This window comes from Clarias gariepinus, chromosome 21 (genome assembly GCF_024256425.1).
Source record: "Clarias gariepinus isolate MV-2021 ecotype Netherlands chromosome 21, CGAR_prim_01v2, whole genome shotgun sequence".
Classification (NCBI taxonomy): Eukaryota; Metazoa; Chordata; class Actinopteri; order Siluriformes; family Clariidae; genus Clarias; species Clarias gariepinus.
This window is the reverse complement of record NC_071120.1, coordinates 14846487-14857656: the sequence shown is the minus strand read 5'-3', so window position 1 is coordinate 14857656 and position 11170 is coordinate 14846487. Positions and strand designations below refer to the sequence as shown.

The 11170-nt window shown below is 38.0% G+C and overlaps 2 protein-coding genes across 2 annotated transcripts; both read right to left on the bottom strand.

Moving 5' to 3' along the window:
• Positions 1-612: 612 nt before the first annotated feature.
• Positions 613-2926, bottom strand: gcnt4a (glucosaminyl (N-acetyl) transferase 4a). The gene is made up of 2 exons (XM_053480412.1): positions 2792-2926; positions 613-2185 (listed from the first exon to the last, which is right to left on the bottom strand). Exon 2 carries the CDS (start codon positions 2182-2184, stop codon positions 886-888), a length of 1299 nt encoding a protein of 432 aa, XP_053336387.1. The 5' UTR covers position 2185; positions 2792-2926; the 3' UTR covers positions 613-885.
• A 748-nt stretch (positions 2927-3674) lies between these two features.
• LOC128509868 (protein phosphatase 1 regulatory subunit 12A-like) lies at positions 3675-10006 on the bottom strand. The gene is made up of 9 exons (XM_053481739.1): positions 9496-10006; positions 9173-9328; positions 7283-7425; positions 6793-6991; positions 6591-6685; positions 6364-6502; positions 5856-5947; positions 5694-5757; positions 3675-3908 (listed from the first exon to the last, which is right to left on the bottom strand). Exons 1-9 carry the CDS (start codon positions 9701-9703, stop codon positions 3778-3780), a joined length of 1227 nt encoding a protein of 408 aa, XP_053337714.1. The 5' UTR covers positions 9704-10006; the 3' UTR covers positions 3675-3777.
• Positions 10007-11170: the final 1164 nt, after the last annotated feature.

Below are 11170 nucleotides of genomic sequence, written 5' to 3'. Positions count from 1 at the left end.
GGAGGAATACAAAACACCTAAAGTACACTTGCATATCCACAGAATTACACATATAAAGATTACAGGAAAGACTTTTTCTAATTTTATCCAATCTAAACCTGACATAAACAAGTTGTGTTGCGTACAACTTCCAGTCAACAATCTCATGTAAAAATCGGTTGATTATAATTTCAAATGATTGTTTATGAATTGATTTTGGATAAATGTTAGTGGATGTCCATTACTTTGAATAACTAAATATACAGTAAATGATGTTGCTGTAAGCAAACAATAATGATTGGTACAGGATAATATACCTACAGGAGCAAGATATTTCTCCTTGATATTTAAGTTACCAGAACAAGCGGAACTTTAGTGTGTGACTAAGACTGTTCTCTGAGTAAATTATGATTGTCAGCAGAAAACTTTTGTTACTAATGAGACATTGCCATAAAAGACCACCATTTTAATATGCTGCTTTAGCAAAATTAAGACTGTTGATGCATCAACAAAGACTGTTGGTACTTCACTTTTAAAAGATTTAGCAAAAAAACATTATGATGTCTAACACAGTGGGAAATTCTTCGATATAATTGTATTTTTAAATATAAAAAAGACAATTGAGGTGGAATATTGGGTACTCTATAAATGTGCTTTTTAATAAGATGTTCCATAGATCTTTTGTAACACAAAAAGAAAGACACACAAGAGTTAAAAGGCACTTTAAATAGTCATTGAGGTCATAAGTTTCAGTTTCAATGGCAAAATGCATTAATTGTTTTGCTCACATTTAACAGAGACTCTAACCTTTTTTTGTCTCAAAATAGGGGCAATACAGTTTTGGTCAGAAACATGTACAAACAAGCCCAAAAACTTGGTGCATATACTGTAATAAAGGTCCATCTTTTAAGAGACTGTACTTAACCCATGTTGAATTTTACTTTCCTCAAGTTTTTCCTCAAGACACTGAATGAGGACAGGGTCCACTTTGGGATCAAACTTGTTTGCAAACCAGTGGCCATAGTTCAAGAGCCACCTGAGTTCTGCAGCACCATAAATGCAAACACTACGCATGTGTGTTCCAGTGCAAGGGGGGTACAAAGACCCTTCCAAATAATTCCATTTTACTAGACGGGTTTTACTCTTCAAATCGGTAACATCGGCCTCCGACCTTAGGATCTCTCCGGGCACTCCAGGCACTCGTGCCAGCGTAGCCCAAAAGTGCTCATCCGGAGAGTAGGTGTCAGCTGACCACTCGAAGAAGTCTTTTGCCAGCTGGCTAGTCTGAACATACTGGACGAAATCACGTGAAAGGACAAAATAGGCACTTCCAATAAACATTTCAATGTCATGAGGCGGAGCGCTTTTAGCAACTGTAGTTCTAACAGGTAGCTTCTGATACTCATATGGGACGTCTTTAAGTTCGTGTTGAAAGCTAAAGCGTTGTCTCTTTAGCTCACTGGGTCGGCTCGACTCCAACATGTTTGCACCCTTCAACGTTTTTAGTTCCTTTACCAGCTCATAGTTGGACTTGAGTGGGAAGTCTTGCCCACAAAGATTAATAGCATACTTCCATTTGACCTCTGACCTCATTAGGTCCGACAGGCAATTGAGATCTGCGCGGAGTCTTGTGATGTGCGCATACTGCACTGATTCCAGCTTGGAGGCGATAAATATGTTTGGGAAACATTTGGCCAGGTTTTTTACCCCGGCGATAAAGGATTTCGAGGACTTCTGATCATAATGTATGCAGTATATGTTGTGCGGTGCATAGATGGCCCTGATAATCCTCTCTACCATGGGCATATTCTTATGCACTACTAAAGAGTACGCCAGTGGAAAGTCACGCTCCTCATTAGTCACAGGGATGCCATTGTAACCTCTTGCGAATAGGTATTTTGAACAGTCCTCAGTGAAGGACACAACACTCTCATCATCCAAATCCACAATGTCTCTGCGCCTTATCTCCAACGACTTGCCAATTTCTACTGGATCTAGCTGATAAATGGCAGTGCAGTCAATGGCATCTTTGTTAGGCTGAGAATTAGATGATCTTACTGTAATTCCATAGGGCTCGACGTAAAATCGGTTTTTCAACGAGACCTTTACGTAGACAAACTTCAGGAGACACACAATGGACAATGACACAAAGAGCAGGTAGAATTTGTGTCTTCTCTTATGTAAAGCAGCACATCTCCCTTTCATTCTGTGGTGGGGGAAGTAAAATGGAGTCACATCTTTATTCTTATGTAAACAATAATCCTTATGCTTTGGTAAATTAGTTAAGTTTAGATCTCTTAGTACAGTAGATCACACAGCAGATAAAAGAACATAAAGGATGTAGTGAATAAACAAAAGAAGTCCTGTACCATCTGTGCGGTGACTTCATCATCAAATCCTTTACACTTTGACTTACACAATGTGTCGTTCCTCTTAACCCTCCTGTTACCTTCAAATTTACTACAGTAACATATATTATTCTTGGGGTTAATTTGACCTCAGCAATTTCAACCTCTAAAAAATTATCAAAATTAAAATTGATACCTAAGTTTATGTATAAAAGTCACTAAATATGAAGCCAAAAAAAATTATTTCAATCATTTATGTTGAGACATTAAACACTGAATGAAGTCAAAAAGGCCCTAAAGATAAAAGGAGGGTTACAAAAAATATGTTTTTAAAAAATGTCACCTAGAATGACACCTAGGTTATGACTATTTCACAGCACACAGCATGTCCTTATAAACATGAGACCTGCTCTGCTAATGGAAACTTTTTTCACATCACTGAGCACATCATGTGTGAAACCCACCTTGCACTTGCGTTGTCTTACTTCTTTCCTGTAACTTCTTCTTTGTCTTTCGGCTGTTCCCTTTCAGGGGTCGCCACAGCGAATCATCTGCCTCCATCTAACCCTATCCTCTGCATCCTCTTTTCTCACACCAACTAACTTCATGTCCTCTCTCACTGCACTTCTTTCCTGTAACGTTCCATCAAAAATAGTAATAAAAAAAAAACTTGAACAAACTGAGAAATAACAGTCCAGTGCCAGTCTGTCCACTTTATCCTTCACCACTGGAAAAAGAGAGAATGTGTAATAATCCAGGATCATTATATTTCACAGCACATACATTACACACACCTTATTGTGAAACTGGTCTATAATAATAATAATAAAAAGAAACTGCACATGCACGAGCTCCCTGAACAGCTGCTTCTTTCGTCTCTCTCACACACACACACACACTTCAGAGTCGGATGCTGCATCAGACTCAGAGTCGGACAGAAATTGAGTTTCTTACACGGCTCTCCGGATTTATAATTACATTAAGTGTTTTTTTTCATATATAAATAAAATACTTACCGTTGTGAGTGAGAGCTCCTCTTCGCCTCGAGAGTAAAGCGCGTGGGAGTGATATCCGCTACTGCTGAACTCCCAGAGCAAAAGGGGCGGGGCGCATTGTGATATGGGCGTGGCAATCAGTGAGGTGTACCCGCTCAAGCCACGCCCAGTTACTACACGAGTACTGTACAATGACTGAGCTCTTTGGAAAAACAAACTGCAATAAATACAAAATATCCATCAGTGCTTGGTTTTATGAAAGCACAGCTCAGGTTTTCATCCAAAACAAGTTTAATAATCAAAACACATTCTATTACATTCCAAACGATCTGTTAACAGCTTCTTCTTTTTTTTTAACTGAACATGAACATGCATTACATGGCAACAAAAAATATAGATGATTTGAAACTCTTTTCTTGCCAGGTCCACTTTAAGCAAACTTTCCAGCAAAGTTTTTAAAAGCCCCAGTTGTCTCTGTTCATGAATGACTTCCAGTGTCTGTCCATTATGTATGATGGCAGGAACTCTTCGTTACTAATCAGTCGGATGGAAGTGATGCTCATAAAATGTTCATTCCGTAATGGTCCTGTTATTAAAAAAAAAAAAAAAGGCGGTCACATTTACAAATCTGCATCACTCGACTGCATACTGATATAGCTTTGAAGGAACAGTGTTCAACAATCTGATAGCAAAAGTAAAAATATGATCACTGATATTTACAAAAATTTTATTTGACACAAGAATAGACTTTAATAATCTGTATTTTCCTCCGGTTTCCTCCCATAGTCCAAAGACAAGCAGATTAGGCTGATTGGCATTTCCAAATTGTCCGTAGTGTGTGTATGTGTGTGTGCTCTGTGATGAACTGTCACCCTATCTTGGTTGAACCCCACCTTGTGCACACACACAAACACACACAATGCACAAGGTGGGGTCCAACCAAGATAGGGTGACAGTGCATCACAGAGCACACACACACACACACACACACACACACACACAGTAACATGGTTTAGAAGCGGTATAGAAGATATATGAATGATTGTAAACTGTATTTTACAAAAATGTTTAACTGATGTTTTATAGAATGGCTTGAAGAACACAGCTTTGACTTAGTCTTTTAGTGAAGCACATCTGCTATTTCTTATCTTACATCTTATGCTTAGTTGTACCAGATGTGGACGTGGTGAAATTTTCCCAATTAAACATGTGCGTTGGATGAAATCCTGGTTTATGGTTAAGCTAACACATTTTGACAAACATTCAACCATGTTTTGTTTACGCAAGAGTGTTTCACAGAGCAATAGCTTCAAAACTGGTCTTTCCTATGAAATTCAAATGATTGTAAGCAATTATTTAATCTTTAACCCATTGAACAACTCCCAGGACTCGGGGGTCTAGTCCTACATGCATCATAACTTTTAGTAGGTTTACTATAGTTACACATTAATTTGCTTTCACCAATAAAAGAAAAGGACTGTGACTTTAAGGAGTTAAGGAGTAGGAGACATGCTCAGAATCAGTGACAGTGCTGAGGGTCTTCTGGGGCATGTGGCAACTTGTTGACAGGCAAAGTAGACAAGACTGCAATATGTAAAGCAGTGTGCTAAAACCTGAATTTAAATTTGTGTTTTTTTTTTAGTTCTTTTACAAAGATACAACCACGTCTAAAGCACAGCTGTGGGGAACCGCTCTCTTTTTTTGTGGTCAAAGCCAACAGCATGATAGAGGCTGAAGAAAATATAAGCTGTTTATGGCATCATTGGTGAGAGAAATGGCGGTTGGAAATTTGAATCTAGTACAATAATAACCAGTTCTTTTGAATAGGACTGTAACTGTTAGCAACAGCATTCAGACACCAGCAACAACATACAGAAAAAAATGACATTTTCACACTAGGTCATTACTTCCTTTGTTACTTCCTCATTTTCTGTTAAAAAAAAAAAACTAGTGATGCCATTACTGTACTTCGCTGTGTCCAACAAGATGTATTGAAATCAATATGGTATTTACCTACATACATACATACATACATACATAGGCAATTTTAAAATACTAATCAGCCTACAACTGGACTGGCACCCTGTTCATGTCCTAAGTCTCCTGGGATAGGCTCAAGCCCTCCTCCCGTCCCTGTACACAAGTTAAATGGTATAAAAAAAAAATGAATAAATGAATAAATGAATAAATAAGCAGCCTAACAACCATATTTGGATTTGTGAGACAACTGGAATACCCAGAGGACACCCATCAACCATGGGGAGAACATGGAAACTCCAGATAAACACTGTGTGACAAAATCATCTGATAAAATAAATAAATAAATAAATAAAAGAAATTCCAGTTGCACCACAAGCTCTAAGGTGGATACCTGTCTGCTTCGGTTTTGCTTCTTTAGGCATCGCTGCTGTGATTTGGGACAGACCACATTCAAGCTAGAAATGATTAAAATTGAAAAATTATTAAATAATTATAAATACCTTACTGTATTATAAATATATTACTGTAGTTGTGGTTTATAAATGTTACATACTAAATTAGGTGCAGAACCAGCACGGCTTCCTGCAGTGTTCCTCTTATCCCCTCTCCTGAACGTGTCAGGTGGTTGTACGTGAACCTGTTTATCTAAAAAAGCAGTAGACTAAATGTAGTTGTGTAAAACTGAGCAGGAACGAAATACTAATGAGCTCGTAGGAATATTACACTCTGAGTGTCTTATTACTATTTTTTCAATATCTTTTTAATGATTTTAGTTTGATGTCGAAGATGTTTTCCTTGCAAAAAGTTCTAGCTTGAGTGGTGTCAATTGTTGTCAAAATGACCTACAGTACAATCATCTTCCTCACTGCATAAATGCGATGAATTCATAAAGACCTAGTGTTCAATGAATAAAGAGGGTTGCTGTCTGTTCCTGTTTTTGTTAAAGTTGCTTGGTGGATTAATCCGGGTCATTAACCTGACAATGAAAGATTAATTCTGTCTCCTTAGTACAGTATCTTTCTGTTGCAATACTGTTCGGAGTGCCTGTATTAAAGCATTACTGTGAAAGTTGAATGACATCAAAGATGTTTGATTTTGTTGTCTCTCTTCACAAGAAAGCTGGCCCGTGACTGTCTTCTTCGATGATGGCGCCACGTCTTTAGAGGCTAACCTCATAGTTCGGGACTGACAACACTCCAGCTAGAAATGATTTAAAGATGTTTAAGGCTCAATCACTATGAGCATTTATAGTGTTGTAGCTGTGATTATAAAAATTTACTGTACATACTAAACAACAGCGTGCAGAACCAGCACGTCTTCTTGCAATGTTCCTCCTATCATTTCCCCTAAAGGAGGCAGGTGGTTGACTGCAAACCTGATGATCTGGAAAAAAAGCTTTAATTGTAGTTGTGTAAAACTGATTGAAAACATTAATGACTGAAATATTTTGCCCGTCTCAGGTACACACATCTCCAGCAGAATTATATTACCTTTCTGTATTTGTTCACAGTGCAAAATTTTAGAGTCTTGTTTAAAGGAATCAGTTGGTTGCCCATGTACAATGGGAGATTTTCTGAATGTCAGGAGTAGCTCTTTGATGATCTCGTGTTTTGCAAGGTCTAGTGCACTCTCTCCGCATGAATTCTTATCATGAGGATTTGAGCCGTATTGAAGAAGAAGCATCACCACCTATGAATGAACACTGAGCTTTTACTGCTTGTAAAGGCAGTTACTGTACCTTTATGTCTGGTCCAAGGCAAATAAGTTTTGCATGAATAGAAATGCGTGTTAACAAGAACAAAGTAGTCACAGGACAACCTAAAGATTCTTCTAAAATATTAATTATTGCAAAAATATTTAGTGCAGTTCAGGCACGTCAATTTTAACTAACAATCGCACAACTGTATCTCAATGATAATTCAACACATGTCTCTCTAAAAGAAGGAGCACAACGAACAATCCTTAAGCAGTTTTCTTTACCTCGTATTTACCATACATAACCGCATTGTGAAGAGGCGTGATTCCTTCCAGCCCCCTGCTATTAACATTTGCACCTGCACGCAAAAGTTCCTCCACCACATCTGGAAAACCTCCAACACTGGCCTCATGAAGTGCAGTCCAACCTGACAAGGCAACATAAGTTATTTATTCATTTATTTTTTAATAAGTATTTTCCAAATAATACAGACACAATCAAACAGACAGACGAACAAACATATCCACCCACCCACCCACAGCGCTGAAAAAATATAACAATATGCAATGTACAAGAAAATATAAATCTCTGCCTGCTGAAGTTAAGCAAAACAAAACATGATGGGAAAATAGAAACCTCTATTAAAATAAACATTTAGAGTTTTTGCAAAAAACAGTGGAGAGGTTTCCAGAGTTTCCAAAATTTGTCCTACCTGTGATTAAGATCATGAGTTTTTCCAAGGGAAGGAAAGATGACAGCCACATAGTAATGGTTGGAACCTGGGGAGTGGACCACTTCAGCAAAATGTATTTTTTTGCCAAAAAAGAAAGGGTTGTAAACAAGAGCTTGGAGTGCAAGTCAAAAGGGCCTTCAGGAATATGATTCAACAAATACAGTGCAGGAGACAGAATAAAATGTTTTCCAGTTATCTCTTGAGTTACAAAGTGAACCCCTTTCCAAAATAATTGGATATTGTCACAGGACCAGAATACATGAAAATATGTACCCCTATGTGCTTTACATTGAAAGCAAAGATTGAAACAGCCCGGATACATTTTATGAAGACGGACAGGTGTAAAGTAAATTCTATGAAAAAAAATTCAATTTTGTTCGTGTAAAGATATTGAAGTGCATTTTGGGAAAATGCACTCACAAATTGTGGTCCAAACTGCTGGATTAAATGATACCCCCAGATCCTGTTCCCACAGTGATTTTAGAGAGTCATAGGCTGAGGAATCTGAGTGCGCTAATAAAGCATAGTACTGTACCTAGAGGTGGCCCCTTTAAGAGCTTTAGTTGAAATGATGGTTTCTTCCATTTCTGATAAAATAGTGCGAAATTTGTTCTGCCTTAATAGGGACTCAAAGAAATGCCGGACCTGCAGGTACTTAAAGAAATCTACAGAGAGGATATTAAACTCTGCTCTATTTTTTTCAAATGACTTCAGGGTATCACAAGCCAAAAGGTCTTAAAAGTCAGACACGCCCTTAGAACCCCTCTCCGACAGCCCAATACTCCTAATCTGAATTGGAAAATCAGGATTAAATGCCAAGGGAGAATGAACAACATAAGTTATTATAATTATATGCAGTTGTTATGTACACTACCGTTCAAAAGTTTGGAATCACTTTCTAACTCCATGGTTGTTCCTGATTTTTATTTCTTTCTATATACATCTTGCTGTAATACAGTATATGCAATATTGAACAGGTGATATTGAGATGTGTCTGCTACTTATGCTCTGTAAAGCCTTTATAACGGCTCTATCCTGAGGTGCTGTAAATTGGTGATTTTTAAGGCTGGTGACTCTAAATAAACTTCTCTTCTGCAGCAGAGGTAAGTTTTGGTCTTGCTTTCCTGGAAAGGTCTTCCTAAGAGTCAATTTCATTATGGTGCTTGATGGGTTTTGCAAATGCACTTGACAATACTGTTTTTGCAAGAATTATTACAGGAAAGGATGACCTCCGTGTCTCAAAATAACAACTGACTATTGTTGTTGTTGTTGTCACATACCTACCTAAGTCTATATGTGTTATTTCGTAGTTTTGAGATCCCCAAGCACTGTTGTAGAAAATAAATTACTAAATTTGCAAGTGATTCTAAACTTTTGAGCGGTGGTGTACTGTACTTCTTCAACCCCTTCTGTGATATGTTGTTTTGTGCCTCTAGCTCACCTGCATCATCAGCAATATTAATGTCTATTCCAGCTTTAATGAGCCTTTTAACCACTGTTAGGTTTCCTTTCTTGCAGGCTTGATGGAATAAAGGATCTCCCGAAAAATCCCATCTGTGGAGGCTTCTTAGGTTCGAGTTTGGAGCTGGTTTTGTGGCTATTCAGAAAGATTATAGATATGTACAGTATAAACGTAGTGTATACAATGGCACAAAATACTAGTGCTGCCTTTTATATTTTGAGCTTAGATGCACAAATTTATTTATTATTAAATATTTTTTGTAAACCAAAAAAAAAAAAAGGAAATGTTTAAGTGAATGTTACCTGCATCAGACACACCAGCCTGGTTTGTATGTTTTCCGAGTTTATGTTTGGATCGGTTCTTTTTGCACTGGCTCAGTGTAGCAGGGCTTAAGCTCCCCTCATTATCCACAGCTTTCTGAAGACCGTCTTGTTCTGCACTCTCTGTACCTTGACTGTTATCATGTGTTGGAAGTAAACATAAGGGCTTCTGGGACAAGTCGGTCAACATGCTGACAGAGCTCTCTGTGTTCTCTGGATCAGTTATGCTCTCTGTTGGTTCTCCCCTGCTTTGCTCGTCAACAGTTTTACACGAGTCATGCTGCTTCTCTCGTCTCCCATCCTCACAAGTGCCGACTACTGGGGCTGGATTTAATCTTGTTTGAACTGTCACATCATCTCTAGCCTTGTCAGTATTATGTAAGTGGCCCTGCTCTTTAAACACAGTGCTGTCTGAATTGGCTGGACTTTTGGCATCATCATTTACAATGGCAGAATTATCATCTTTGGCACGCTCGAATACTGGTGGCACTGTAGGAATATTAGCTTCTGGGGGAATCTTTCTACTACTATTAATATTGATTTCATCATCTTTTGGGCTTTTACGGCTTGGCGCGTTAACTAAAAGTTGTTTTTCTTTACCTACAGATCTAGCTTGCAATTCTGAGGCAACAGCTTGAATGCTGTCAAGTACCCTTGATAGTGATCTGCCACTACAGAGACCCTCATTGCATACAATGGCATGAATGTCTGCAGAACTGACAGAGCAATGACAACAACTTAATGGGATTACTTTATCATCCTGTTTACCCTGATGTTGTTTGATGGATTTGTCTGAGGCATTACTCTGACAATAAAGTTCTACTGGGAACAATTCAGGGAGAATTTTTTCTTTAGGAACTTCATACGCAGCACTTTTTAGATCATCTGTATTGGTTTTAGGGCATTTAGAGGCAAAAACATTACTGTCAAAGGTGATGGCTGAAAAAGAGGTTTGTTTTTGTTGAAATTCTTTACGATAACTCTGGTTTGTGACTGTCTGATTAATTGAATGATCAGGTTTTAGCTGCTCATTGGGGAGTTTTAATTGCCCTATCATCTGAGGCTCTGGACTGCAGGTGAGTCCCTGGTTATGAATAAGCCCTATAAGCAAAGACTGAGATCCGCATGATTCAGAAGATTCTTCTGCGGATAAAACTTCCTCATCTGCACATGAGCTACTGACTTCAGTTCGGCAAGATGTAAGGACCGGAATACTGCATTGCTGATGCATGCTAATTTGAGCATGTGAGTGATATGTATCTTTACAAACATCAGGAGTGGGAGAGGAATTCTCACATCTGTTTTTGTTCAGTGGATCAGCTCCATTAGTCCTATCATTTACAACAGTGATGTTGTTCAGGTCAAAGTTGAGCAAGTAATCTAAAAAGTTTTGATCACTTGCCACTCTCATTCTTCGCATTTTTTTTGGGGCAACTTCTGAACTGCTATCCTCCAAAAGAACAGGTTCATGATCATTTCTAGAACCATCCAAGACTGCTTCATCAATGATGTTTCTGCAAGAATTTTTTCGTTGTTTTGGGTTTGTTTTATTAGCACCTGAAACCAAACTCTGAAAGATAGACATATATATATATATATATATATATATATATATATATTCAACTATTAGAATAAATAATTTGAAAAAAAATAGGAC

Coding starts and splice junctions, on each gene's coding strand:
- LOC128509868 (XM_053481739.1), bottom strand. CDS start 9,703: ATGTTGACCGACTTGTCCCAGAAGCCCTTATGTTTACTTCCAACACAT. Junction 5,948..6,363: donor GATGTCATTCAACTTTCACA/GTAATGCTTTAA, acceptor CTGCTTTTTTAG/ATAAACAGGTTCACGTACAA. Junction 5,758..5,855: donor CTGGTTCTGCACCTAATTTA/GTATGTAACATT, acceptor AATCATTTCTAG/CTTGAATGTGGTCTGTCCCA.
- gcnt4a (XM_053480412.1), bottom strand. CDS start 2,184: ATGAAAGGGAGATGTGCTGCTTTACATAAGAGAAGACACAAATTCTAC.